The following is a 23,245-nucleotide window of genomic DNA, read 5'->3' on the forward strand; positions in this document are numbered from 1 at the left end:
GTCTTCGAATAACATTTTATCACGTAAAAGATAACTTAGCTGTGGGGGTCACAAATACACTATAGGATCACATTGAGATTTCATTCTCCCAACGTCCCATTTGAATGCAGGAATTTCTAGGCAATCTAGTACTGACGACCAGAAACTAAAGAAAGCTTGAGGGAAATGACAAGGGAATTTAGCCAAACAAACATCTGCACTTACATGCCGACAAGTGTACCCCCACGCCATGACGCCGAGAGGGCCCACATCGCCAAATCCTCGGATTCTCTATCGGTCCTCACGAACAAGGTTGCGGTATTCATTACAGGGGTCCTGTTCTTCCTCCTCTGCCGACCGAATCATTTTCTTTACTCGACATGGCGTTCCAACGGCGACTGAGAAGGGTGGAATGTCCTTTGTGACGACTGATCCAGCTCCGATGGTACATCCCTGGCCGATTCGAACGCCCGGTAGGACAATCACGTTACTTCCAATCCAGCAGTCGTCCTCGATGAAGATTGGGTGGCCGAATTCGACGAACTTGCGTCGCGAAAGAATGCTGGTATCGTGACCTGCTGTGATCAGACTCACGCCAGTGCCGATTTGCACTCGATCGCCGATGACTACGAGACTGGTATCCAGGATTGTTAGACTGGACTTGGTTAGATGCATTTGACTCAAAGGCGGCTTAGAGAAATGAGACTTACTTCCAGTTGAAGAAGCAATCCTTGCCAATGCTGATATTGCTGCCGTAATCAGGCAGAAAGGGGGGCTCAATGAATGTGCCGTCTCCAACTCTGCCAACGACCTTTCGTAGCAGTTCCAAACGCACGTCACCGATCTTGTCGTAGGTCACGGTCTTCGTGTCAAGATTGTTGTAGTCTGCAGCCAGTCCTCGGCAGCGATGACGTGCCTCAAGCAACTGCGGAATCATGGGATTGTACCTGAACCGTCAACTCTGGGCCTGTGAAACACCTGGGCGGACATACATCATTCCTGATATCATACGGTCGTAGTCCTCGCATGCAGGAATTCCCTGCAACCCCTTGGAGATCTCAATGATCTCAGGACGTTTCTCCTTGGCAGCCATGGTTGGAATAGGTCAAAAATCAGATGTACAAAGCTACAGAGGAAACGAGCAGAACGCAAGATATAAAGGCGGGGATTCCCGACAATTCGCCGGGATGCCAAGAAATTGGGCTACTTTCCTATTTGGGTAGGTCTGTCAACCGTTATGTCATCATGTACACTAACCTTGGAGTTCATCGCTAATTACCAAGTTATGGATAATCTACAGCTTTGTTGTGCACACTCACTTCATCCACATCCCGAAGTGCCTCTTGCCGTGCTGCATCAACATCAAAGGCTGCCTTGCTGTTGAACAGGGTCTCCATCTCCTCGAGACTTTTGCCCTTGGTCTCCTTGACAAAGAAGAACACAATGATGGCCATGACCACATCAAGAGCGGCATAAAAGATGAATACATAGCTACCCCATGCACTCATCATGTACCGTGTCACCAGGGAGAACAAAAAGTTGAACAGCCACTGCGTTGACACTGCAACGGACGTTCCAACCTCACGAATTCGTGTTGGGAAGATCTGACGTCCAGTTAGTGATCTTGCTGGGAACTAACGAAAGAGATAACTTACCTCGGCAGTGTATGGCCAGGGCAATGGACCCCAACTGAACTGATAGATCGAATTGGTCAGGAAGATCATTGCCACCATTCCGATACCAGCCGGAGTGGCTTTGGAGTTGGGAGGGGGAGTGGTCTCCTTGACAACTGTTACAATCACAAAGCAACAAGCCATCAGCAGAGCCGAAATCCACAGGGTTGGCTTGCGTCCCCACATCTCTGAGAAGAACAAGATATAAATGCCGACTGTGATGAACTTCTCCGCACCAAACAACCCAGTGATCAACAAAGACTGATCGGTGTCATCTCCAACAATCAGCTTGAAGAACTGAGGACCAAAATACGCCAGCGCTGTCATACCCGTGCACTGCTGGCCACAGAACATGAAGAAGGCGAGGAGGAGTCGGTAACGGTTGGCGGGCTCAAGCAGCTCACGCTTCTTGAAGCCCTCAGTGGCTCGCAATTCTTCGGCGAGGCCGACTCTGATTTCATTGAATTCTGCCTTTACTTCGGGACCTAATCTTGGTCAATTTCAATTCCTTGATTGGTCAACGGTTCCCTTACCATCACTCGCTCGGATCCATTTCAGACTCTCAAATGCTTCATCATATCGACCCTTCTTGGCCAACCAGCGGGTGCTCTCAGGCAAAGCAAACAGGCCCAATGCAAGTACTCCCGCTGGGACCATTTGCAGTCCGACCGGGATTTGCCATTGCTTCGAAGATACCGGCAGGGTGATTTTCACCGCATAGTCGATCCAGTAACTCAACATGACACCCAGTGCAAAGAGCCACTGCATACCCGATCCCAACTTTCCCCGAATCTCCTTGGGCGCCATCTCGGCGTTGTATGCTGGAACCACCGCTGTACCGGCACCGAGGCCCAATCCGGCCACAAACCGCCCGATATAGAAGCAGACTAGCGAATGCGACGGTACGACCTGGATAATTACGCCGATGCAGAAAACTGTCATGGCTGCTTGAACCGTCTTCTTGCGTCCGAACCTCTCGGACACGAAGAAGATACTCAGTGCTGAAAGGAAGGCGCCGACATTCTGCAAACTAACCATCACCGCACTGACGGTGGTTTGGTCTTTGTACCCGAAATCGTTGACATAGGACTTGAACTCGAGGATACCACCTAGCGGTGTTAGCCGACCCTAGTCCAGTGAGATACATCACTCACCGACAATGCCAGTGTCATATCCAAAAAGGAATCCAGCAGTACAAATGAAGAAGCCAAAGAAGTACGCTCGAAAGGCACCAAGCCTCGTACCTGGCAGACCCATGGTGTACAGTATACCTAGGTAGAATAAAAAAAGGTCCAAGAAATCAAGACTTTAAATGAACTTTAAGTCCAACTTTGTCACGCACGCAACCTGTGAGCCCGGATACGCCATAGCACGCCATAGCGTCGGATTTCACTTATCAAAGTCGACTTTAGGCCTGCCGGGAGGCCATAGCTAGCCAATGAATCTACTTCCTACTAGACTTGTACTACACAAGGGGGATATTCCTTGTGTTTATTACATTTCCCGGCGTATACATTCTATGTCATCTGCTCCATGTCAGCTTTCCCCGCATTTTGACCTGCCAAGGCGGCTCGTCGGCTCGGTCGGCCATCGGCTGATGTTTATAGAACCAACTTATACACGTAGAGGGGCGTCATCAGGGATGGTCCACCTTATTTCAGTCTTTAGACTTAATTCACTGGTCAAGGATTACCTAGGCACTTGACAGGGATCAATGGATCTTGGCATTTTTATGACTCGCCGGATTTGTAAACTTGAAATACTGTTTTCCATGTACTAGGGTTACGTTGTGGAGGTATTACCCGGTATCTCAGAGTAATTTCTAAAGAGGAATAGGTCTCACACTCGATAGGTCATTAATTCTTTACCTTGCATCGTTCCTTTACCATCAAGCGGTAAGCAACCTCATTCGCACCCCTTGCTGGAAAAACTCCGCCACGACTGTCAACCTACCAACATGCCTAGTGCTACAGCGGTCTAGACCGCCAAGCAAGTGCAAGAAATGCTGATCAAGCCACGTCTTTGCTCTTTGTTCTCATCAGATATTCGCAAGATTCAATACTGACATGTGATCTACACGGTAGCACCTGTGTCTGTCCTGTCGATGATTGTAATGTAGGTCTCAGATAGATCGTCCCGCAGAAGCCTCGGCGACAGGGCCCGTGTAGATGGTACGACCCCAGATATACCGGTATACCAAAGCAAAAATAAGGGCCGCAGAAGCGCTGAGACCAATCAACTTAACTCCAAGGTAGAATGAGACCGATACCCAGACAGCATACAGAGATGCGGCAGTCCAGGATGCAACTCGAGTCCACAGCAGAAAACGGAAATAGATCATCCTGAGAAAGGGCGAGCCAAGTTCGACCAAGGGACTGCATAGCAGTGAAAGCCATGAACTTCATGATGATCAGTGATCGTGAAGTACATACCTCCTTCCTTTCCAAATCTGTTATAAAATATTTGTGCCACAGGTTGTCTCATTGGCGAGTCCAAGACGTCGGTTGGGTTACCCATGCAGAAACAAAGAACCACGTTAAGCACAAAGCCGCCGAGAGATGGCCCATGGCGCCTTGTGCTGGGGACCACTCATCTCTTCGGTAATGTGGGCCATGGCACCAAAGCCAGTCCAACTGGGGGAGAGGAATGCAGACAGCGAGTTGAAGCCAAGGGGTCTCCAATCATTCGGGGATCTCACAGCTGTGAAAACATATGCATCTGTATGTTTACCGTCGGTCAAGTCTAGGAGCGCGATGGTACAGGACACCAGAGCACCTATGTGGAAGATCAAATAGAATTTGGTCATTTCCCCTATCCAGTGTGTCGACAAGAAAGTAGCTATGCCTGAAATGACAGTCAAAAGTGCCATGATACCAACTGTAGTACGATTATCAATCGTATAGTTGAAGTCCCTGCTCATCCACTGCGGCGAGTAACATTTCGGCTGCGCTGTATTCCGAGGACGCCACACTAGCAATCCGACCAGGAAGATCAAGCCATCCTGTCAGCCTACAATTATAAGCAAAGAATATCTTCAAGACACGGGGATTTATCAGCCTATAAAGGGGCCAGATTTCAAATGCGAGTCGGGAGGTTGTGAAGTACAAACCACCCGAGGTTGGGTATGCGGACAACAGTTTAGCTACCGAGCACTGATCTGGACAGCGAAATCTGTCCATGAGACATGAGATTATACGGAAACTCAAGCGCAATACACATGTAACTAGCGCCAGATATCACCCGGCACCATACTACAGCACTACTCCCTCCCACCTTCCGTGGACAAAACATGGTAGTCATGCATGTGGCGAATAGACCACTGATGCTGACTGAAAATGGAAATGTTGCGAGATAGCCAAATTCCCTCTTCAAAACTGGATTTTATCCACATTTAGTCCCCAGTTCCGAGTCGCCTTGAGTTGAATCACGTTGACTATTGGGGCCAGATGTCTCTATTTGTCTGCCGTCCGCATGTTGTTGACGAAGTTGATTATCGGACATACACGGCGATACAATTTTGACCATTGTTAGTATGTATCCTTTTTTTTGAAAATACGTATACCTGGGAAAGTTGGGAAATACCAGAGAAAGATGGAGCTTTTTATCCCGCTTTCGCTCAATATCAGATCCTGAGCTACAAAATTCAGCGACATTGTTTCTCCTACCCACCTTGTCTCATGCAACACTGAGAAGACGTTTAATTGACAGACATTGCTGCCTTTGAGTGAGCGTAGGGTCTCATATAACCAGCCATGCAGGTACCCGCTAGCTCGGTCTCACTTGCTATGAGACTTTGTGGAAAGCAAAAGAATAATATTGAACACCCACAAACGAGAATTTCCATTAATCTACTTAATGCAGTTTTATCAGGATATGCATGCCTGCACAGTTCCGTTCAGGGCAAATGCGCCCTGAGTTCGTTTGCTCTCTCCCATCCCAGCTTTTCCCAGTATTCAATCTCTAGTACCTCCGTAGAAATACAGTCATCAACCTGTTCTATCCAATACTCTCTCTTTGTTCTGTGATCTTTTTACTACAACTTAGCATGAATTGCTACGACTATTTGTTGGGGTCGAAATCAAAACAAACATGAAAATGGAGGCTTCTGGATGACAGACTATGAAAAACCTCGGGATTTTTATCAACCAATACTCCTGTATCCTGCGTAGATTTGATGCAGCTTATTGCGTCATATCAAAAACAATACCTAAGCTTTATCTCCGTAGCTCATCGGGCGGGTGGCGTTGTGGGCAATATCACAAAGGGGACGCATATCACCCGTTACAACTGAGGTTACGAATAGGGTCGCGGTGCTTTCATATCAGATACCCCGCGTTTTCCTTTTCACAGTGAATCCCTTGACTGCAAAAAGTCGCGTTGGATATGCCCTTGGCCTTTCTCCTCATCAACCTTCCCACGGCATCATGGCAAGCCCATCCTCTGGCAAGTCCGATCCATCTGCGGAGGCCTGTCTTCAAGGCTAACACTAATTGTATATCCAGCTCCCACCGCCACCATGCACGCTGAAATTGGCCCTCATGGGCTTCACCCGAACGAATACTTGCGGAAATGCGGCGTTCTCTACCGTCCAGAGCTTCCAGTCAGCTACCACTTCAGCATCGTTAGCAAGGCACGGAAATGGAAGACCAACTCCAAAACCTGGAAGAAAAACTGGAATCTGTGTTTGGCTTGCGAATATGATCGCCTGATCGGATACTCCAACATGCACCTCGAGACATGGCAAGAGATATGCCGTCAGGTTGGCATCGAGGGAACTTTCTCGTCCATTAACAAGTGCAAGAAAGTGTGTTCAAACTTACCACTGTAATTGAGATCACTAGCTGACTCGACCAGGCTTTTGCCGGCATCCACGTCAATATCATCGACGTCCTTGACTGTTGGAGCACCAATGATGTTCCTCGCCGCTTTGGCAATGCCCACGAGCTCGCCAAGTACACCAAGACCACCAACAGGACGCTCAGTCGTCACATTGTCAAGAAGGACAAGATCTTGAAGATTCTGATGCGTCAAATTTTCTAAGAACTGCAAAGGTATCTTCTACGATTTTGGGTCAGGAGCGATGGATTAGCCTTGGGGCTGAGATGAACAAGATAGACCGTCAGTACGGTAGAAAGCTCTCAACTAAATTGCACTAAGTTTCCAGGTGCTTCGAGAGACCTTTCATTTTTCATCAGAGGCATATGGATCCATCATACATCAATAGGTACACTCAACTTATTCCAAGAGAATGAGGTTAACAGATCACCTGATTGAATGCCAGACGGTTTTCTCACGAGTCCATAACATCTATCTGCTTTTTACCTCTGTGATTCCATCTAGTTTCATTCCACCATGCACTCATTCATTATGTTTATCGCTACCCTACTAGCGTTCGTCGATTCTGGTCTATCTATTACCCTGCACCACGACTTGAACATTCTAAACGCTGGCAATGTTAACTTCGACTACGTGATTGTTGGCGGTGATACGGCAGGTCTGACGATTGCTGCTCGACCGGCAGACTGGAGGTTCCAGGTAGCTGTGGTAGGGGCAGGAGGATAGTACGAGGTCAAACATCCGGCTGCGCGCGTCCTGGGCTCTTGCAGTCTCGGAGCGGGTGCAGAGTTCCGTATTACAACCCCCAATCGACTGCGGCTTTGTGGATCATTGAGTACCTGGTGCGAATTCCCGAGATATTCACTACCCAAGAGGCAAGTGTCTAGGTGGATCGTAAGGTCCTACACAAGATTAGAGCGGCTTTGGCTGATACTTACAGGTCTGCATCAAACTTAATGATATATCAGAGGTCAGTCTCCTAGTCCAAACTTGTACGCAGTACTGATTGTATTTTGGCAGACCATAGATTCAATCAATGGCGATATGTGGAGAGGTACTCAATGACTCCCGCTATCTTTTTAAGAATGTGTTGCCTTATTTCAAGAAGACTGTTTCTTTTTCGCCGCCGATAAGGGCGCACTTCACAAATGCCACGCCGTTGTTCAACGCCATTGCATTTGACAAAGAAGGCCAGCCAGTGCAGGTCTCATATCCGAAGTATGCGATTCCTTTTTCCACATGGGTGAAACACGGGTTTGACGAAATTGGCCTTCAAGAAGCGCAAGATTTCAACAGCGGCTCTCTCATGGGCCATCAGTTCTATACAATGACAATTTACCAAACGCATGGATCAAGAAGCAGCTCTGAGTCGGCCTTTTTATCGCAGAATAGACAGTGGACCTTCTACTTATATGCCATGGCCAAGAGAATTCTGTTCGACAATCAAAACAGAGCAAGGGCAACCAATTCATTCGGACAGCAACTCGAGAAGTCATCATTTCAGCGGGTGTCTTTCACTCTCCGCAATTTGTTGATGGTCTCTAGTATAGGCCCTTCTCATGTCCCTCGAACATACGGCATTGATCTCATCACCGACCTTTCTGGGGTTGGCCAGAATATGTGGGATCATGTCCACTTTGACTTTGCTCACCAGTGATCCCCTGTATCTTCTCTCGCAGGTCGAGGCTTGGTTTCATGGTGGAAATGGAGACTTGACAAACCCATCGATAGACTATGTGGCATTCGAAAAACTCCCATTAAGATCCCGCTCTGGCTTCTTCGAAGAAAACAACAGGATCTGGCTTAATTCTCAAATGACTGGCTAGAAGTTGAGGTAAAATTCATGAGGACTGCTCTTTATAGTAGTGACTAACTTTCAACTCCATCCAGTACCTCGCAGGATCTGCGTGTGTGAGAAATTTCTCAGCTCGATACGTGCAACAACCTCGAACTGCATAATATGCCCGTGTTATAGGCATCCTGGTCACACCTACCTCTCGAGGAAACATGACAATTCGTTCAGCTGATACGGCGGATATGCCAGTGATAAATCCGAACTGGCTGGGGACTGATACTGACAAGAAGACCGCAGTGGCAGCCTACAAGCGTGCTCGCAAGGTATTCCACACTCAAGCCATGCTCCCTGTGATCATTAGACAAGAGTATTTTCCAGGGTCCGAGCATGAAACTGATTCCGAGATACCGGACATTATTCAAAACACGATGATGACGATTTACCATGCCTCTTGCACGTGCAAAATGAGCATCAGCAGTGACCGCATTACTGTCGTTGACAGACGTGCCAGAGTTTTTGGTGTTACAGGGTTGCGAGTCATCGATGCTAGTGCATTCCCGATTCTTCCGCCTGGACACCTTCAATCAACACTTTGTCAGTTTATCTTATTTCAAAACGTTGATGGTGTTTAACAAGTCCCAGATATACTGGCAGAAAAGATTGCAGCGGATTATGATGGCCGTCTGAGATAACCTGTCAAGGAGAGCGGCAAGATCGCAAGGGACGAGACAGCAAATGAAGTCATTATATTTTTATCATTACCACATATCTTCCAAATACATCTGGTTGAGAGTATCAAACATGTTGTAGTCACTTGGGAGACTATCAGCAGAAAAAGCAAAGCCGAGATTGTTGACAAAATGTTCATCGGGATTGTTAGCATTCCCAAAGTCGCTTGCATCATTTCTGTTACCCTCATGGATGTCTCTCGCAGAAGTATCAAACCAATTGATGGTGGCAAGCGGTGGCGTTAATAGGGAATGTTGGGCCGATTGGTCATTGGCGCCCAAGAGACCCTGTTCAGACTCAAATGGCGGTGCCATGAACCCATTGCCAGCATGCAGTTCTTCCGAATTTACCGGTTCACAACTTGTCGTGCATAAAGCATTGAACTCCAATGAAGGGGCAGATGGCATCTGATCAGCATCGCAATTCAGTCGATGGCAATAAAGTTTCTCTAGATTCCGTCCAATACGCTTCGAAATATCCCACGATGTGGAGAGTTCTTGCAAAGACTGAAGACAGAGTCCTACGGCTGCGTGTGGCGATGGACTCTTTGTTTGGGCTTCTTTGGCATATGAGCCGAACGCAGAGCACTTCTCAATAATGATCAGTGCCGCCGTATGCATGCAGTGCGTAGGAGTCACAGGGCTCAACTTGAAGCTGCCAAAAGTCTGTCTGTACTTCTGAGCCACAACACACACTGCCCGGACAGAGTTGTTGCAAATAGTGATGGCTTGTTGTTTGCGCCGTGTTTCTGATGCATCGCTATTGGTGTCATGTTTGACTTGAGTATTTTGGTTCCTGGGTCCTTTCGTTTCGGAATGGTTGTTTAAAAAGGGGATACATAGTATGATGTAAACGGTATGGTATACCATGCATAAAGTATAAGTATGTGGGAATCGGGAGGGCCCCGATGGACGGTCAATCTTCAACTCTTGGGCGAGGTCGTAGTACCAGGAACTGAGATCAAGGACACAGGACTCAAAAAAGGATGCCCGTTGGGTGGGTTGGAGAAGTGGTTTTGGAGACCAGCTACCGAAATCGTCAGTGACCACAGAGATATAAAATAGAATCTCATCAAACTCACAATGCTAGAAGGACTCTTTCGAAGATACGACACAAATCAATCAATGCCCGGTGCAACTGTACCACATCTCTTTGTGAGGCAGCCCGGAGTTGCCCGTTTCCATTTGCTGAGGGCAAAGATACATCTGGCGCACATAAAGCGAAGGGCTTGTTCACGACTCCTTGTGAGTCCTGTGTGACGAAGAAAGGTGAGACTAGTGGAGAAAAAGCAAGGATCTCCGTTGTGAGACATACCAGTAATGTGCAAACCCTGCCTGTGTAGCTTGCTGACAGCTTGTCGTGGCAATAAAGAGCCCAGTAAATTTGCCTGCGTAACTCAATCTCAATGGCCGGGAGAGCAACTGCCCCCGAGAGAACAGATGGATCCATGTTCAATCCCATATCCAGCGCCAGGCGATTCGCCATACCCTGATGAAGCCATCCGGCGGCGTCGGACCCCATTGCCTGACTCAGAACTTAGTCTGTCTTGTTTAGTAGATAGTGTGAGGGTGATCTTACGATATAAGCCATGCCTAATATAGCCAATGACTGGATTGTTGTGATCTTGGGCCATTTCAGGTCATTCTGGATCAATTGCTCGGCTTTCTTAATGAAAAGTCTGCCGGCTGTGTTTGAATCATTGGGATCGGATCGGATCTCCAAGCGTTCGCAGTATCGTGACCCCATAGCTAGAATGCAGTTCAGCAAAAGTGGGCTGAAATAACGGCCTCCATCTTTCATGGAATCTCGAAACAGCTGCTCGTTGACCATTTGTAGCCACGGCTGCTCCCACTCGAAATACAAATCGACCAGGTGGGCTTTGAGTTCATCTGATATTAGGCTTTCGGCTAGGAAATCAGTGTCTTCACAAGGCTGGGTTGTATAACCAGAGTCCATATTCCCAGTACAAGGAGTTTCGGTCTGTTGCGTCTCTTTGGGCAGATCTTAATATGATCAGCAACATTGCTGGAAAGCCTCATGTCCGACTCACCCTTTGATGCAGAGCGAAACGGCAACCGCCCACTTGTCGGTCCAAAGTACCGCACCTCGCCATCTTGGTCAAAGTTCAAAGACTCATCCAATGTGAGCGCACCGTCAAATGTGGTGCACAAATCGTCGACATTTGAGCAAGGTTCTGCCCACTCAGCGTCAGGCTCTCGATCAGGACTATCGTTTTTGCCCAACAGTTGAATTGCTGCATCGGGGTCTATCCCGCGAGAGTGTAAAACACGCTCCAGAAGTTCTATTTTGTTACGCAGCATGACCACATACGACTTAGGAGCTGGTTGTCGACCATCCTCCGCGGTGGAGTACTGGCATTGGACGCCACGGTCAAGACAGCGTGAGCACGATGGTCGAACGCCATCGCACTGTAAGCATTTCATGTCAACATGGTTCATACATAGGGATATACAGTTCTTACCTTGGCTCGTCGTTGTCGGCATATCTCACAGGCGCGGGACGTATATTTTCTGCCCGGTCGCCTACGTCTAGTCGTGTCATCTGTCGGCGCCAGGGACATTGGGAAATAACAAGTGCTAGATGAGGCCAGAAATCCTCACAATTACCTGTATAACGATGAAGCGAAAGCGATGGGCAGTAACATTACAAAGCAAAGGCAAATTGACACCTTGCTGCCTGAGGTTTAAAGAATGTGGTATGAATGCCTGATGAATGAGGCTGTATTGCTCAGTCATACCCTTGCCTCGGGTGTCAATCTCAGCAGTAGACAATATGGCTTGATTTGTTTGATCATCATGTACATGAAGCAGTAAAAATACAAGAAATGGAATATCAAACATGAGAGTCAGTGTCTACAGGTCACTGTTAATCTTGCAATGCTCATAGGATTATGGACATACGACCCAATACCAGAATGGGTGGTGTCGGTGGGGAAATATATAACTTCTACTGCAACCATACTTGATCTATTCATTCCCTACCCCAGTACAAAAGACGTAATAAATTCTCGTCATAGACTGAACACAGTCTGCAAGACTCAGAGGGGACTGACATATGATTGGGGAGAGAAGCGTAAAGTTTCGCCGGGGAGTATCTCAGTGGCCTATACTGAACCAGTAGGAAGTGGTCCATTCCCGGATGTGGACGAGCAAGGATCTGGGGTATGTGCCGTCTATCAGGTGACGGGAATCGTGGCTTAAGGATGTACAAGTAGTAACTTGGTAGTAACTATGTCAATGATAGATTGATAGTGGTTATATTCTGTAAGTTGTTATAGTTGTTATGGCAATGGTTATAGCGTGAGTGGGCTATAGTGCAATGCGTATGCCAACCTGACAGAGACAACGACAATAACACATACTAAAATCCTTAAGATCATCCCTCAAATAGCCCCAAATAACCACAAATTCCAGTGTTTTCTCCAAATGCACTGTACAGAAGTACGTGTGGGAACGTGCCAATCACCGCCCTCCCCTCCCCTCCCGACTCTCCTCCCCATCTTTCCTTTCTCTTTTCTTTTCCATCTCTGTGAATCTTCCAGGGGTTGTTATTCAGCGCGTCGCTGTCGCGCCATTGCCTCCTTTATCTTTTATCTCGTGTTTCAGACCGTGTTCCGGAACAGACTGCGATTGCATCGCGGTGGGATCATCGACCCCCCCCAAGAGCCTGAACTTCATCATGGCCAGCTGATGCTACGGATGAATCAATAACCTCGATTAAGGGCACCCGCTCTGCCCAGCAGACGGTTCTGCTACGCTACGATACTTGACGCAATCTCCCATATTTATTCGACTTGTCTCCTTCCGTGTCCCGCGAAGCTCTAACTCGCCCGACCGAGCATATCAGCATGGCCGGCAATGACTCCCCCAAACCCCAATTCCTCGCGCCTCCTGCCGTCACTGCTCTCAGGCAGGAGGCCCGGAACATCGATCCGAAGATGACTCGAACGTTGAGTGATGACATGCGGGAGGAACGGGACGATTTGAAGGAGGCCGCAGAACAGACGTTGAACATCATTGTGGATATGGACCTCGAAGGTCGTATCAAATGGGTCAGTCCGTCGTGGAAGCAAGTGGTCGGCTCATTGCCCGAGTCGGTGGAAGGGCAAATGATCTCAGAAATACTTCTGGGCAACAAGAATGTGTTTCGGGATTCCATTGAATCGATGAAAGAGGATGATTCGAGAAGTCGTTTCATTCGCTTCGCGGTGCAGATGGGACCGGATTCAGTCCTGAAATATGCACCCGAACCGTCACCGGTCGCGAAGGAGAAGAGTGCAACGAATGCCGAGGGGATGGAGGATTCCCAGCCCGAGGACGAGCAGACTCACAATGTGCTTAATATGGAGGGACAGGGAATTATGGTCTATGATCGGACAGACGATGAGGCCGGTCATGTGAGTTGATCAGATAGATTATTGTGATGATTCACTGACCTTTTCTCGATGACAGACCATGTGGATGTTGCGACCATTGACCGAGCCAAGAGAAGTAACAATCGATCTACCGCCGCTGCTCGTCGAGTCTTTGGGGGTTGGAGCGGAGGTACTGGCAAACTACCTGACTGAACTAGCGGACGCAGCAGCAACCGAACCCGACCCTTCCAAGCATCCTGCGCCAACACCGGTTCTCTGTCGCATTTGTGAACGCCAAATCACACCGTGGTGGTTTGAGAAACATTCCGATCTATGCCTGCAGGAACACCGGGCGGAGATGGACGTTCAACTGGCACAGGAGAACCTGAATGAGCATCGACATGTTATTGTCAAGGTGCTGGATGCCCTAGAAGCTCGTCAAGGCAGGCCCTTGATCGGCATCGATGGCAATCCGACGCCTCTACCTCAAGCGGAATATAAGGGATTGTCCATCGGTCCTTCACCTACCACTTCCGCCCCATCATCTGGTGGTGTCTCCAGCAGTAATTCAGCACCCGGCACACCACCTCGATCGCGAGAACACTCCGCCTCTGGTGCCATCCCTAATCGACCCCGTTCTTTCACTGTGAGGAGACCACTGGCTCGTATTGTGGAACTTGTCCTTGACCTATGTGACACCTCTCTAGAGATCAGTATGCCAATGATCAAGGAATCCGCTCGGACTGATGGAGAGGACTTCCGGACATTGTCTCCACAGTCTGAATCTCGGATCTCCCAAGTTCTGCAGTGGCAGTCCCCCAGTTCCAATACATTGGAGCAGGAGCAGGGTCTGGCTGCATTGGCCGCAGACACCGAACAGGTCGCCAAGGCGAAAGTTGATGCTGTTGTGCGTCATCGCAAGATTGTTGAGTATGCTGAACGTATTCGCATTGAATACACGGTATTGGTCGAAGAATGCATTGGAGCTGCACTTAGCAAAGCAGAGCGCATAGCCTCTGGCCAACTCAGTGACTCTTCGTGCTCGTCCGATGAAGAAGCTCCACCAGAGAGCATCGCTGGGAGCCATGTTGCTCCCGATGATATTGGCGGCACTTTCGAAGAAGAACCCTTGGCACAATCCATAAGCCAAGATTCGCAACAACAAGCCCAGCCACAGCCAGCAGCACCTTCCCCGCGGCGACCGGCATCTGCGTTGACTATGTCGATGCGGAACTCCCCCGAACGGTCCTTGCTTTCACAACCAGAACGGAGATCATCCTCGGTGGCGGTCTCGACAGGTTCCAACAGCCCCATGGAATGTCCCACCCCGCGATCCCACAAGAGTGCTGCAGGACTTTTGGGTACATCCCAGCCCTATCGCATGGGCCTTTCTCTCGCCGAAATTGACGCTGGAGAGAGTAGTGATAGCAGTCTGCCGTCTTCTGCTTTCCCAGGAGCTGTGCGAACAGATTCGCCTTCTTCCGAGAGGAGCTTTGATCGCAAGCGGAGAAGTCTGGTACTCCCTGGGCTTTCAGGCTCTCCTCGTCGACAACCTTCACCTGCCCGGGTTTCTGGTCCGCATTCTCCATTGCGAATGCCAAAACCTCGCATATCAAGCGGCGCCGAAAGCCTACCATCCCCAATAGTATCCCCTTCTACATACGCAAGTGAGTTGGCACACCACTATCGTCACCACCGAAGGCAGTCATCGGCGACGTCCTCCGATGTTGCCAAACCACCACCTTCTCCTCGTTTGCCGTCAGTGAGCCAACAACCTCGGCCAGCACCACTATCTATCAAAGATTTCGAAATCATCAAGCCAATCAGCAAAGGTGCTTTTGGCAGTGTCTATTTGGTCAAAAAGAAAGCTACCGGCGAATACTATGCCATGAAGGTCCTGAAGAAGGCCGACATGATCGCTAAGAACCAAGTCACCAACGTGAAAGCTGAACGCGCCATCATGATGTGGCAAGGGGAGAGTGACTTTGTTGCAAAGCTCTACTGGACCTTTTCTAGCAAAGACTATCTCTACTTGGTGATGGAGTATCTAAATGGAGGTGACTGTTCATCGCTTGTCAAGGTTCTTGGTGGTCTTCCAGAGGATTGGGCTAAAAAGTACATTGGCGAGGTTGTTCTTGGAGTCGAACACCTTCATAACCGAGGCATTGTCCATCGCGATCTAAAGCCTGATAATCTCTTGATTGACCAAACTGGCCATTTAAAGTTGACTGACTTTGGACTTTCGCGAATGGGTTTGGTCGGACGACAAAAGCGTGTGTTGAAGAGTCCCGACGAGGCCGCTCCTGATCTGCTGAAGCAAGGCTCTTTCCCCCGTGCGATATCAATCGCATCTTCACGGTCAGCCTCATTCGACTTCCAAGCCAGCTCATCACCAGGCTCCACTCCTTTGATTACCCCCGAAGTGAATGCCAGTGCCAGCCAGCCATCTTACTTCAGCCTTAACCAGAGTGGCTTGAGTCGGCAGAGCTCCCGTCGTGCCTCGGGATACCGCAGTGATAGTATGGGCAGTGATGGCCTCAATGGAATCTTCCGAACTTTCTCCCTAAATGACAACGCCAATGAACCATCTGTGTCATCGCCGAGCATGTTCTCGACCAGCATGGTCGAAGAAGAAGGCCAAAGTGAGCCAGGCGAGTCTCCTCGTCTACAACCCCTCCAGCCAACCTTCAGCAACCCACTTGCACAAAACACACCTCCCCAGCAAACCATGCTACCCCCGGTGATGGCACTCTTCGATCCGGAAGACCATGATCGACGTTTCGTTGGTACCCCCGACTACCTGGCTCCAGAGACCATCAATGGTGTTGGGCAAGATGAAATCAGTGACTGGTGGTCTCTGGGATGCATCATGTTTGAATTCATCTTTGGTTATCCTCCTTTCAATGCGGCGACCCCTGATGAAGTATTTGAAAACATTCTTCATCGGAGAATAAATTGGCCCGATGATCCCGAGGAGTACACCTCGGCAGAGTCGTTGGATCTAATGAACAAACTCATGACTCTCAATCCCCGCGAGCGAATTGGAGCCAATGCCGAAGAGAAGTTCCCCAATGGCGGAGCAGAGATTCGCAGCCACCCATGGCTATCTGAGATCAATTGGGATACTTTACTTGAAGATAAGGCGCAGTTTGTTCCTAACATTGAAAACCCCGAGGACACGGAATACTTTGATGCCCGCGGTGCTACCCTTCAGACTTTTGCAGAGGAATTGGAAGATGAGAACTCACCTCAGCCGCCAACTACGACCGGTCCCGATCGTCCCCATGATGCGCTGTTCAAAGTCCGATCGCAGGTGAATTCTACCAAGCGGCCGCTGATGCCACTACATATTCCTCCCCACGTCCGTGACGCTCGGGATTCGCGAAGCCGGAGATTGAGCGAACCGGCTCTAGCTGATGACTTTGGCAGCTTCAACTTCAAGAATCTGCCGATGTTGGAGAAGGCAAACAAGGATGTCATCCAGAAGATGCGCCAGGAAGCTATGCAGGCCCAGCACCGACAACCAAACCCGTCATCCGCTGTTCAGACACCCAACAGTTCATCTCAGCCCTCTTTGGAAGGAAGCCCGCTCCCCATGTCCCTTCAACGGACATTGTCACAAAACAAAGGCAACAATCGACCCTCTTCTCCATCGGGACTAAGCCAGTCCAATTCATCCCCAAGCAGACCTTCGCAACCATCGTCTCCCCTTCTGGTTCAATTCAGTACTGGGACAACCCAGGAACGGCGCAAGACTTCTGGATCCTCGTCAACCACTTCTCACCAATCCAGTGGGACTTTCCAGCCTTCTTCGGCCGAACAAGGACGCATGCCAAATCTCAGACTCGGTTCTGTGGCTTCATCTCCAGTTAAGGCCAGTCGAATTCCAGCCCATTCTCCGGAGAAGACATCGACGAACCAACGCCATGGTAGCGTTCCGGCGAGCCGTGCTCGCTCACACACCATTGGATCTCAGGATGGGGACATGTCCTCGTTCCCCAAGGAAACCTTTGTGCCCACCCACCATAAACGCCGCAGTCAATTGTTCGATATCTCACCATCCTCTTCTGACAACGAGGATCCTCGCACAAAAGCACTTTTGAAGGTCCAACGCCGTCGACAAAGCTCCCGCCGGTTATCTCAGATCAACATCCAAGAAGGGCCATTCTTCCGCCCGTTGGATGTGCTCATTTGTGAGGATCATCCTGTCTCGCGATTGGTTATGGAACGCCTGTTTGAAAAACTTCGCTGTCGCACCATTACTGTCACGAATGGCGCGGAGGCAGTCAGATACGCCCTCAGTGAGGTCCAGTTTGATATCATCATGACTGAATTCCGACTGCCCCAGGTCAACGGCGTTGATTTCGCCCGGATGGTGCGGGAGACACGAAGCGCCAATCGACACACTCCAATTATTGCTGTTACTGGCTACTTGAAAGACCTCCCTGAGAATCACAACTTTGACGCATTGATCCAGAAGCCCCCAACCTTGCCCAAACTGACTGAAGCTTTGTCGAAATGGTGCATGTGGAAACCCCAACCCACCGACTTCAATCTGTCCCAGCCCGTCACTGTCCCAGGCTCGGGCGGTCGTTCTGGTGCTCCTGTCACTGCGGACAGCCCCAGCTCGGTGTCCTCTGGATTTGTCCTCAACCCACCCAGCTCATACCGAGGATCCAGTCGCGACGATTCCATGAGCAGCAGCGTCTTTGGTGACATGGAATCTGTCAAATCAGACGAAGTTCCAGTCATCATCAGTCGCAACACTGAGAATTGGGATCAAAGTCACGGTGGCTTGGGTATATCGGACGATCAGCACCCTGGTAGCCCCGATCCTAAGGCTGTGCCTCTGCCTCATCTCCTTCACGCCGCCACTGCACCAGCTGCCATGGATGCGAACGGTGGTCTCACGCCTAGGAAACAACGCTCAAGTGAATCCATCCGTGCCAAACGGGAGTCCCTGGAGAAAAAGCGCTATGAAGGTGCTGAATCAGGCGACGATGAGGACGAAGAGCTCGGCAATTCCCAAACACGTCGCAGCCCACCGTCTCGGAACCGCCGCCCTGGATCCAAGCTGGGCATTGAAATGATGCGAACCAACAGTCGTGGCAGTGTTGTCAGTGGCAGCGAAGAACTCCTGAAGAAGGAGAGAGAAGCTCTTCGGAACCAGGGCGACTTGGCATACAACGAAGGGAGCGACGGGTCCTTGGGATCGCCTGCTAGTACGAGTTTGGAGGACCGCTTTGAGGGTCTCAGCATTCCCGAAGAATCAGAAGGAGATGAATCAATTGGCCCTCGAAACTCTCCAACTCCTTCAGTGTCCGGACTCTCCACCTCTCAGCATCGTCGACCCTCCTTGGCACATCAGGATACCTCGATCTACTCCGGATATTCTGCGTCCAAGACTAGCAAGGGTCAGACCACACCCCCATGGGAATTGACCCAGGGCACTTCCCATGCCTCTGGTCCACCAATTACTCCCGAAGTCAAGATCTCTGGCCACACACTCGATTCCGGCTCTGGTCCAGAGACAGACTACAGTCCTACTCCCGACTCTGAGGCGACCCCACGGCCTCTTCATCCCTCCCCCAGTCTGGACCCAGAGCAGACCCCTCGGCCATCTGAGCGACACCGATCGGACTTGAGCTCCGCGTTCAAACGATAAAAGTAACCTTCGGGTACCTTGCGATCTGATGATCATCTTTCATTCTGTTCACATATTTTTGCGCAGCTACATTTCCTTGCTCTGTATAACCTTTTTGAGTGTTTATTTACCACACCGTATCCATTCCCTGACGTCTCTTATGTTTGAATGTTTATTACTCCTGGAGCAGGGTGTTCCGGTTTTTATTTTTCTTCTTATCTCTTTCCTGTGTTTCCAGCGATGATAGTTCACTTTTTCATCCAGAAAGCCGAATACAGCTTGATGCTGGCTCTTTCCATAATGATTACTACGTAATTCCAACTATTTTAGGACACGGCCCGTACGTGCCCACCTCCAACGTGCGACCCGACTGCGTTGATGTCAACTGTTAGAGGATCAGCGCGGCCCACACTTGTTTGAATTATAGTAAATTCAGTTGGTGCAGAGTCTCGACGCCACTCATTTACGCGAACCCGAGTCTTTGTCGTTCTATTCGTCCTCATGTCTTGGAGGTGCATTAGTGGTAATGTCCTGTGCGTTGATCTACATTTACAGCCTACATACGGAGTGCATTTACATTCACACTTATGTTTTCCATGGATCGATCAGATCGAGATAGAACCTATTTGAACTCTGCGTCACGAATGATATCGCGACTGAACAACGCACTGTACCTGTAGGGTTTATCCAACCAAACTACCAGTCTCTCTATATATATCTCTATAAAACTCAGATTTCCATGCAGGGGCGCCACAGCAGGGGGTTTCTTGGCGAGATCACATTATGCTGCATAACTTGTAATGAATTGAGTATGCGTGTCTATACTGAATTTCCAGGTAATCACAATCGCCACTGGGTGGAGTTGGTGGGCCCTGATCAGCCTGTCAGAGATGTGCGGAACTGCATGCCCGTCGATGCTTCGCTGGCTGAGACCTGCCAAGAAGTGATCGAAAAACCCTCCTGAATGTGCTAGTATAGTGTTGTAATTGTGTAGAACTGTGAAGTCTGAAGTGCAAATACGAGTGTAAGTAGAACGTGGGGTTTTTATAGATCCCACGATACCCTCACCAACCACCAACACCAACCAACTATCACCACCTTACTTCACATCGAGTCCAGACCAAAGAGTCCAGAGTCTCGGTCTTGACCCACCAGATCCACCTGGTTTCACTCGAACTCGACTCTCTTTTCTTTTCTCACTTTGCAAAGCTCGTCGGTCACTACCTGTGGACTTTTCTATTCTCTCGCTTTTTACCAGAATCGCCACGTTCACATTCCTCCCCCTTCATTCTTTGGCCTGGTGCCAATATGTCATCGCCCACAGATGAACGCAAAAACCTCCATCTAGAACCCAAGGACAAGCACAGAGACGACGATGATGTTTCCCCTGCCTCCGACGATGGTACCTACGTGACCGAACCCGAAACCCGCCGCGATGCGAGCCATCTCAAGGTCGACACCAACTACGATGTCGTCGACGATGAACCCCCTATGCGCACCCCCTCCGCGCGACGAGAGCAGGCCACTCGACTCGAGGATGATCTGTTGCTTCTCCAGGCTGAGCGCGTGGTGTCGCGCTCGACCCACGACGGCGACGAACACGACAAGAACTCTATCAGTCGCGCTCGCTCGCGTCGCTCGGAGCAGGTGGATGAGTTCGACGAGGCGACAAACCCGCTGCACGAGAAGGCCGCGATCTACAAGCCTCCTGAGTCGCCCAATACCCAGATTGCTGTCTTTGTGAAGCGACTGCACCAGTCCAGCTTCCTCGTGCGCTACTTGACCTACATTGCCCCCCTCGTTCTGATTCTCTTGATTCCCCTGCTGGTCGGTGCTCTCAAGTTTCCCAATGCCAGTGTCGGTGGCGTACAGTTGATGTGGTTCTCCATTTGGTTGGAAATCGTCTGGTTGACTCTCTGGGCCGGTCGGGTAAGTCGAACATGCCAATACTCTCCGGAACACTGCTAATATGACGTCTAGCTCGTGGGTAAGTGTTTGCCGATTGTGGTTGGTGTCCTCGCCAGTATCTTTACCAACAACGCGAAGAAATGGCGCGACATGGCCAAGCAGCTGGAACTTCACGCGGCGCTGTTCTTCTGGTGGCTCGGCGTGGAGATTTCTTTCTTGCCTACAATGAAGAACCACCATGTCGACGGCAACAAGAACACGAGGAGCTGGGAGAACACTCTCAACAAGATCATCATCGTCATCTTCGTCTGGACCATCCTCAATTTCATTGAGAAAATCCTCATCCAACTGATCGCCATTAGCTTCCACCTTCGCACCTATGCCGACCGTATTGAGATCAACAAATTCCAGATTGGTAGTCTTACGAAGCTCTACGAGTTCTCTCGCAACACCTTGCCTGACAAGAATGACGAGTTTGAGGAGAAGCAGGAAGAACCAAGTGGATCAGGCACCAAGACTCCCCTGCACTACGCTGGCAAGGCCCAGCGCAAGGCTGTCGGCGCGCTCAACAAGGTTGGAAACAAGGTCGGCGATGTGGCTGGCGCTGTCGTGGCCGATGTCACTGGTCGTACGGCCACTCGTAGTACCGATGCCTACCAGGTCATCTTGACTCTCCTGCGAACCACTTCAGGCTGCCAGGTCATGGCCCGTCGTTTGTACCGTACTTTTGTCCGGGATGGGTTTGAGACCGTGTTCGGCGGTGATCTTAAGGCCGCCTTCGACGACGGCGAGGAAGCCGAGGCTGCTTTCTCTATGTTTGATCGTGACATGAATGGTGACATTTCCATGGAGGAATTGGAAGCCGTCTGTGTGGATATTGGTCGCGAGCGCAAGTCAATCACCGCATCGCTGAAGGATTTGGACTCGGTTGTGTCGAAGCTGGATGATGTTTTCATGTTCTTCGTGTTTGTCATTGTCATCATTGTGTTCTTGTCGCTCATCTCGACCTCGGCCGCTGGTGTCCTTACCTCTGCCGGTTCGTCTATTCTGGCCCTGTCTTGGTTGTTCTCTGCCACAGCCCAGGAGTTCCTCCAGTCGGTCATTTTCGTCTTCGTCAAGCACCCCTTCGATGTCGGTGACCGTGTGACTATCTACGGTAACGCTGGTGATGCTGGACTCGGCGATGATTATTTTGTCAAGGAGATCACTCTGCTATATACTGAGTTCAAGAAGATGCAAGGACACGTGGTTCAGGCACCCAATAGCTACCTCAACGGACTCTTCATTCTGAACCAACGTCGCTCAGGTGCCCTGGCCGAGGCCGTTCCCATTGTCATCAAATACGGCACAACCATCGACCAGCTTGACACCTTCCGCCAGCGACTCCTTGAGTTCGTGCGCAGCGAGAAGCGTGACTTCCAGAGCAACATCCTCACCGAAATGCGTGCTGTCACCGAGAACTTCTCTCTTACGCTCAATGTTGTCTTCTTCTACAAGTCCAACTGGCAGAACGAGGGTCTCCGTCTGCAGCGTCGCAACAAATTCATCTGTATGATGATGATTGCCTTGCAGGAGATTGGCATCGAGGGCCCACGCATGAACCTCCAGGGTGCCAAGTTCGACATTCCCTTCCACGTCAACTATGGCAACCCGCGCAACCCAGCCACTCGTGGCACTCTTCCCGACGAGCCCACCGAAGCCGAGGAGATTCCTCTCGAGACTCACCCTCTTCCCGAAAACACCGGCACCAGCAGCAGCAGTGCCGCCCGCCACCCATCTATTCTTCGCAAGGGCATGAACACTGCCACTGCCCGCGCCCGTGGTCCATCCGTTTCGCAGCGCAAGCATGTCGATTTCTCCTTGGGAATGTCCAACATGGCTTCGAACGATATCATGGGAGATGTGTTTGAGGACCGCGGTGCGCGTGTCGACGATGTCGTCCGCAGTGCCAACCGCGATGCCACTGAGCGCCGCATGCAAGAAGTTACCGAAGAAGAGGAGGAACGCCGAAGTCGGACCTCTTCTTCTCGGCACCGTCGCCCATCGAACTTGAGTGCTCCTAGCAATGACGAAGGTCGCCGGTCGACCGACGCTCACAGCTTCCGTAGTGGCCACTCCTCTCTCAGTCGGAACCGCTTCTTCCACCATCGCAGCAATCTCAGTCAAGACCGCGACGATCTCATGGAACAAGGCCGCTCCGATCTGCCCCCTCCTCCTTCCTCGGTCCTTGTTACCAAGGAGCACCCAAACTGAGTGAACGACCGTGATTGTTGACCAGATTTTCTGATATCATTCCGACTGCACTC

At 50.1% G+C, this 23,245-nt stretch overlaps 10 protein-coding genes across 10 annotated transcripts; 6 read left to right on the forward strand and 4 right to left on the reverse strand.

Annotated features, from left to right (window-relative positions):
• Positions 1-270: 270 nt before the first annotated feature.
• Positions 271-1,072, reverse strand: N7508_006058 (sugar O-acetyltransferase; the record flags this gene model as incomplete). Its single annotated transcript, XM_058464124.1, has 3 exons — positions 271-634; positions 690-926; positions 972-1,072. The coding sequence occupies 3 exons, from the start codon at positions 1,070-1,072 to the stop codon at positions 271-273; spliced, it is 702 nt and encodes a 233-aa protein (XP_058320602.1).
• Positions 1,073-1,262: 190 nt separating this feature from the next.
• Positions 1,263-2,909, reverse strand: N7508_006059 (sugar porter family MFS transporter; the record flags this gene model as incomplete). Its single annotated transcript, XM_058464125.1, has 4 exons — positions 1,263-1,583; positions 1,635-2,137; positions 2,186-2,761; positions 2,807-2,909. 4 exons carry the CDS (start codon positions 2,907-2,909, stop codon positions 1,263-1,265), a joined length of 1,503 nt encoding a protein of 500 aa, XP_058320603.1.
• A 1,634-nt stretch (positions 2,910-4,543) lies between these two features.
• N7508_006060 (uncharacterized protein) lies at positions 4,544-5,177 on the reverse strand (the record flags this gene model as incomplete). The annotated part of the gene is given in 3 exon segments (XM_058464126.1): positions 4,544-4,823; positions 4,849-5,026; positions 5,042-5,177. 3 exon segments carry the CDS (start codon positions 5,175-5,177, stop codon positions 4,544-4,546), a joined length of 594 nt encoding a protein of 197 aa, XP_058320604.1.
• A 991-nt stretch (positions 5,178-6,168) lies between these two features.
• N7508_006061 (uncharacterized protein) lies at positions 6,169-6,692 on the forward strand (the record flags this gene model as incomplete). The annotated part of the gene is made up of 2 exons (XM_058464127.1): positions 6,169-6,456; positions 6,507-6,692. 2 exons carry the CDS (start codon positions 6,169-6,171, stop codon positions 6,690-6,692), a joined length of 474 nt encoding a protein of 157 aa, XP_058320605.1.
• Positions 6,693-7,004: 312 nt separating this feature from the next.
• Positions 7,005-7,494, forward strand: N7508_006062 (Glucose-methanol-choline oxidoreductase; the record flags this gene model as incomplete). Its single annotated transcript, XM_058464128.1, is given in 3 exon segments — positions 7,005-7,196; positions 7,215-7,382; positions 7,429-7,494. 3 exon segments carry the CDS (start codon positions 7,005-7,007, stop codon positions 7,492-7,494), a joined length of 426 nt encoding a protein of 141 aa, XP_058320606.1.
• A 30-nt stretch (positions 7,495-7,524) lies between these two features.
• On the forward strand, positions 7,525-8,314 carry N7508_006063 (Glucose-methanol-choline oxidoreductase; the record flags this gene model as incomplete). Its single annotated transcript, XM_058464129.1, has 2 exons — positions 7,525-8,108; positions 8,143-8,314. The coding sequence occupies 2 exons, from the start codon at positions 7,525-7,527 to the stop codon at positions 8,312-8,314; spliced, it is 756 nt and encodes a 251-aa protein (XP_058320607.1).
• Positions 8,315-8,495: 181 nt separating this feature from the next.
• On the forward strand, positions 8,496-8,975 carry N7508_006064 (Glucose-methanol-choline oxidoreductase; the record flags this gene model as incomplete). The annotated part of the gene is made up of 2 exons (XM_058464130.1): positions 8,496-8,877; positions 8,926-8,975. 2 exons carry the CDS (start codon positions 8,496-8,498, stop codon positions 8,973-8,975), a joined length of 432 nt encoding a protein of 143 aa, XP_058320608.1.
• Positions 8,976-9,041: 66 nt separating this feature from the next.
• N7508_006065 (Zn(II)2Cys6 transcription factor) lies at positions 9,042-11,593 on the reverse strand (the record flags this gene model as incomplete). Its single annotated transcript, XM_058464131.1, has 6 exons — positions 9,042-10,038; positions 10,094-10,263; positions 10,327-10,536; positions 10,591-11,015; positions 11,063-11,441; positions 11,495-11,593. The coding sequence occupies 6 exons, from the start codon at positions 11,591-11,593 to the stop codon at positions 9,042-9,044; spliced, it is 2,280 nt and encodes a 759-aa protein (XP_058320609.1).
• Positions 11,594-12,880: 1,287 nt separating this feature from the next.
• Positions 12,881-19,052, forward strand: N7508_006066 (protein kinase RIM15; the record flags this gene model as incomplete). The annotated part of the gene is made up of 2 exons (XM_058464132.1): positions 12,881-13,429; positions 13,485-19,052. The coding sequence occupies 2 exons, from the start codon at positions 12,881-12,883 to the stop codon at positions 19,050-19,052; spliced, it is 6,117 nt and encodes a 2,038-aa protein (XP_058320610.1).
• A 1,287-nt stretch (positions 19,053-20,339) lies between these two features.
• N7508_006067 (Mechanosensitive ion channel family) lies at positions 20,340-23,192 on the forward strand (the record flags this gene model as incomplete). The annotated part of the gene is made up of 2 exons (XM_058464133.1): positions 20,340-20,960; positions 21,012-23,192. 2 exons carry the CDS (start codon positions 20,340-20,342, stop codon positions 23,190-23,192), a joined length of 2,802 nt encoding a protein of 933 aa, XP_058320611.1.
• Positions 23,193-23,245: the final 53 nt, after the last annotated feature.

This window comes from Penicillium antarcticum, assembly GCF_028974205.1.
Source record: "Penicillium antarcticum strain IBT 31339 chromosome Unknown utg000005l_segment0_segment0, whole genome shotgun sequence".
Lineage (NCBI taxonomy): Eukaryota > Fungi > Ascomycota > Eurotiomycetes > Eurotiales > Aspergillaceae > Penicillium > Penicillium antarcticum.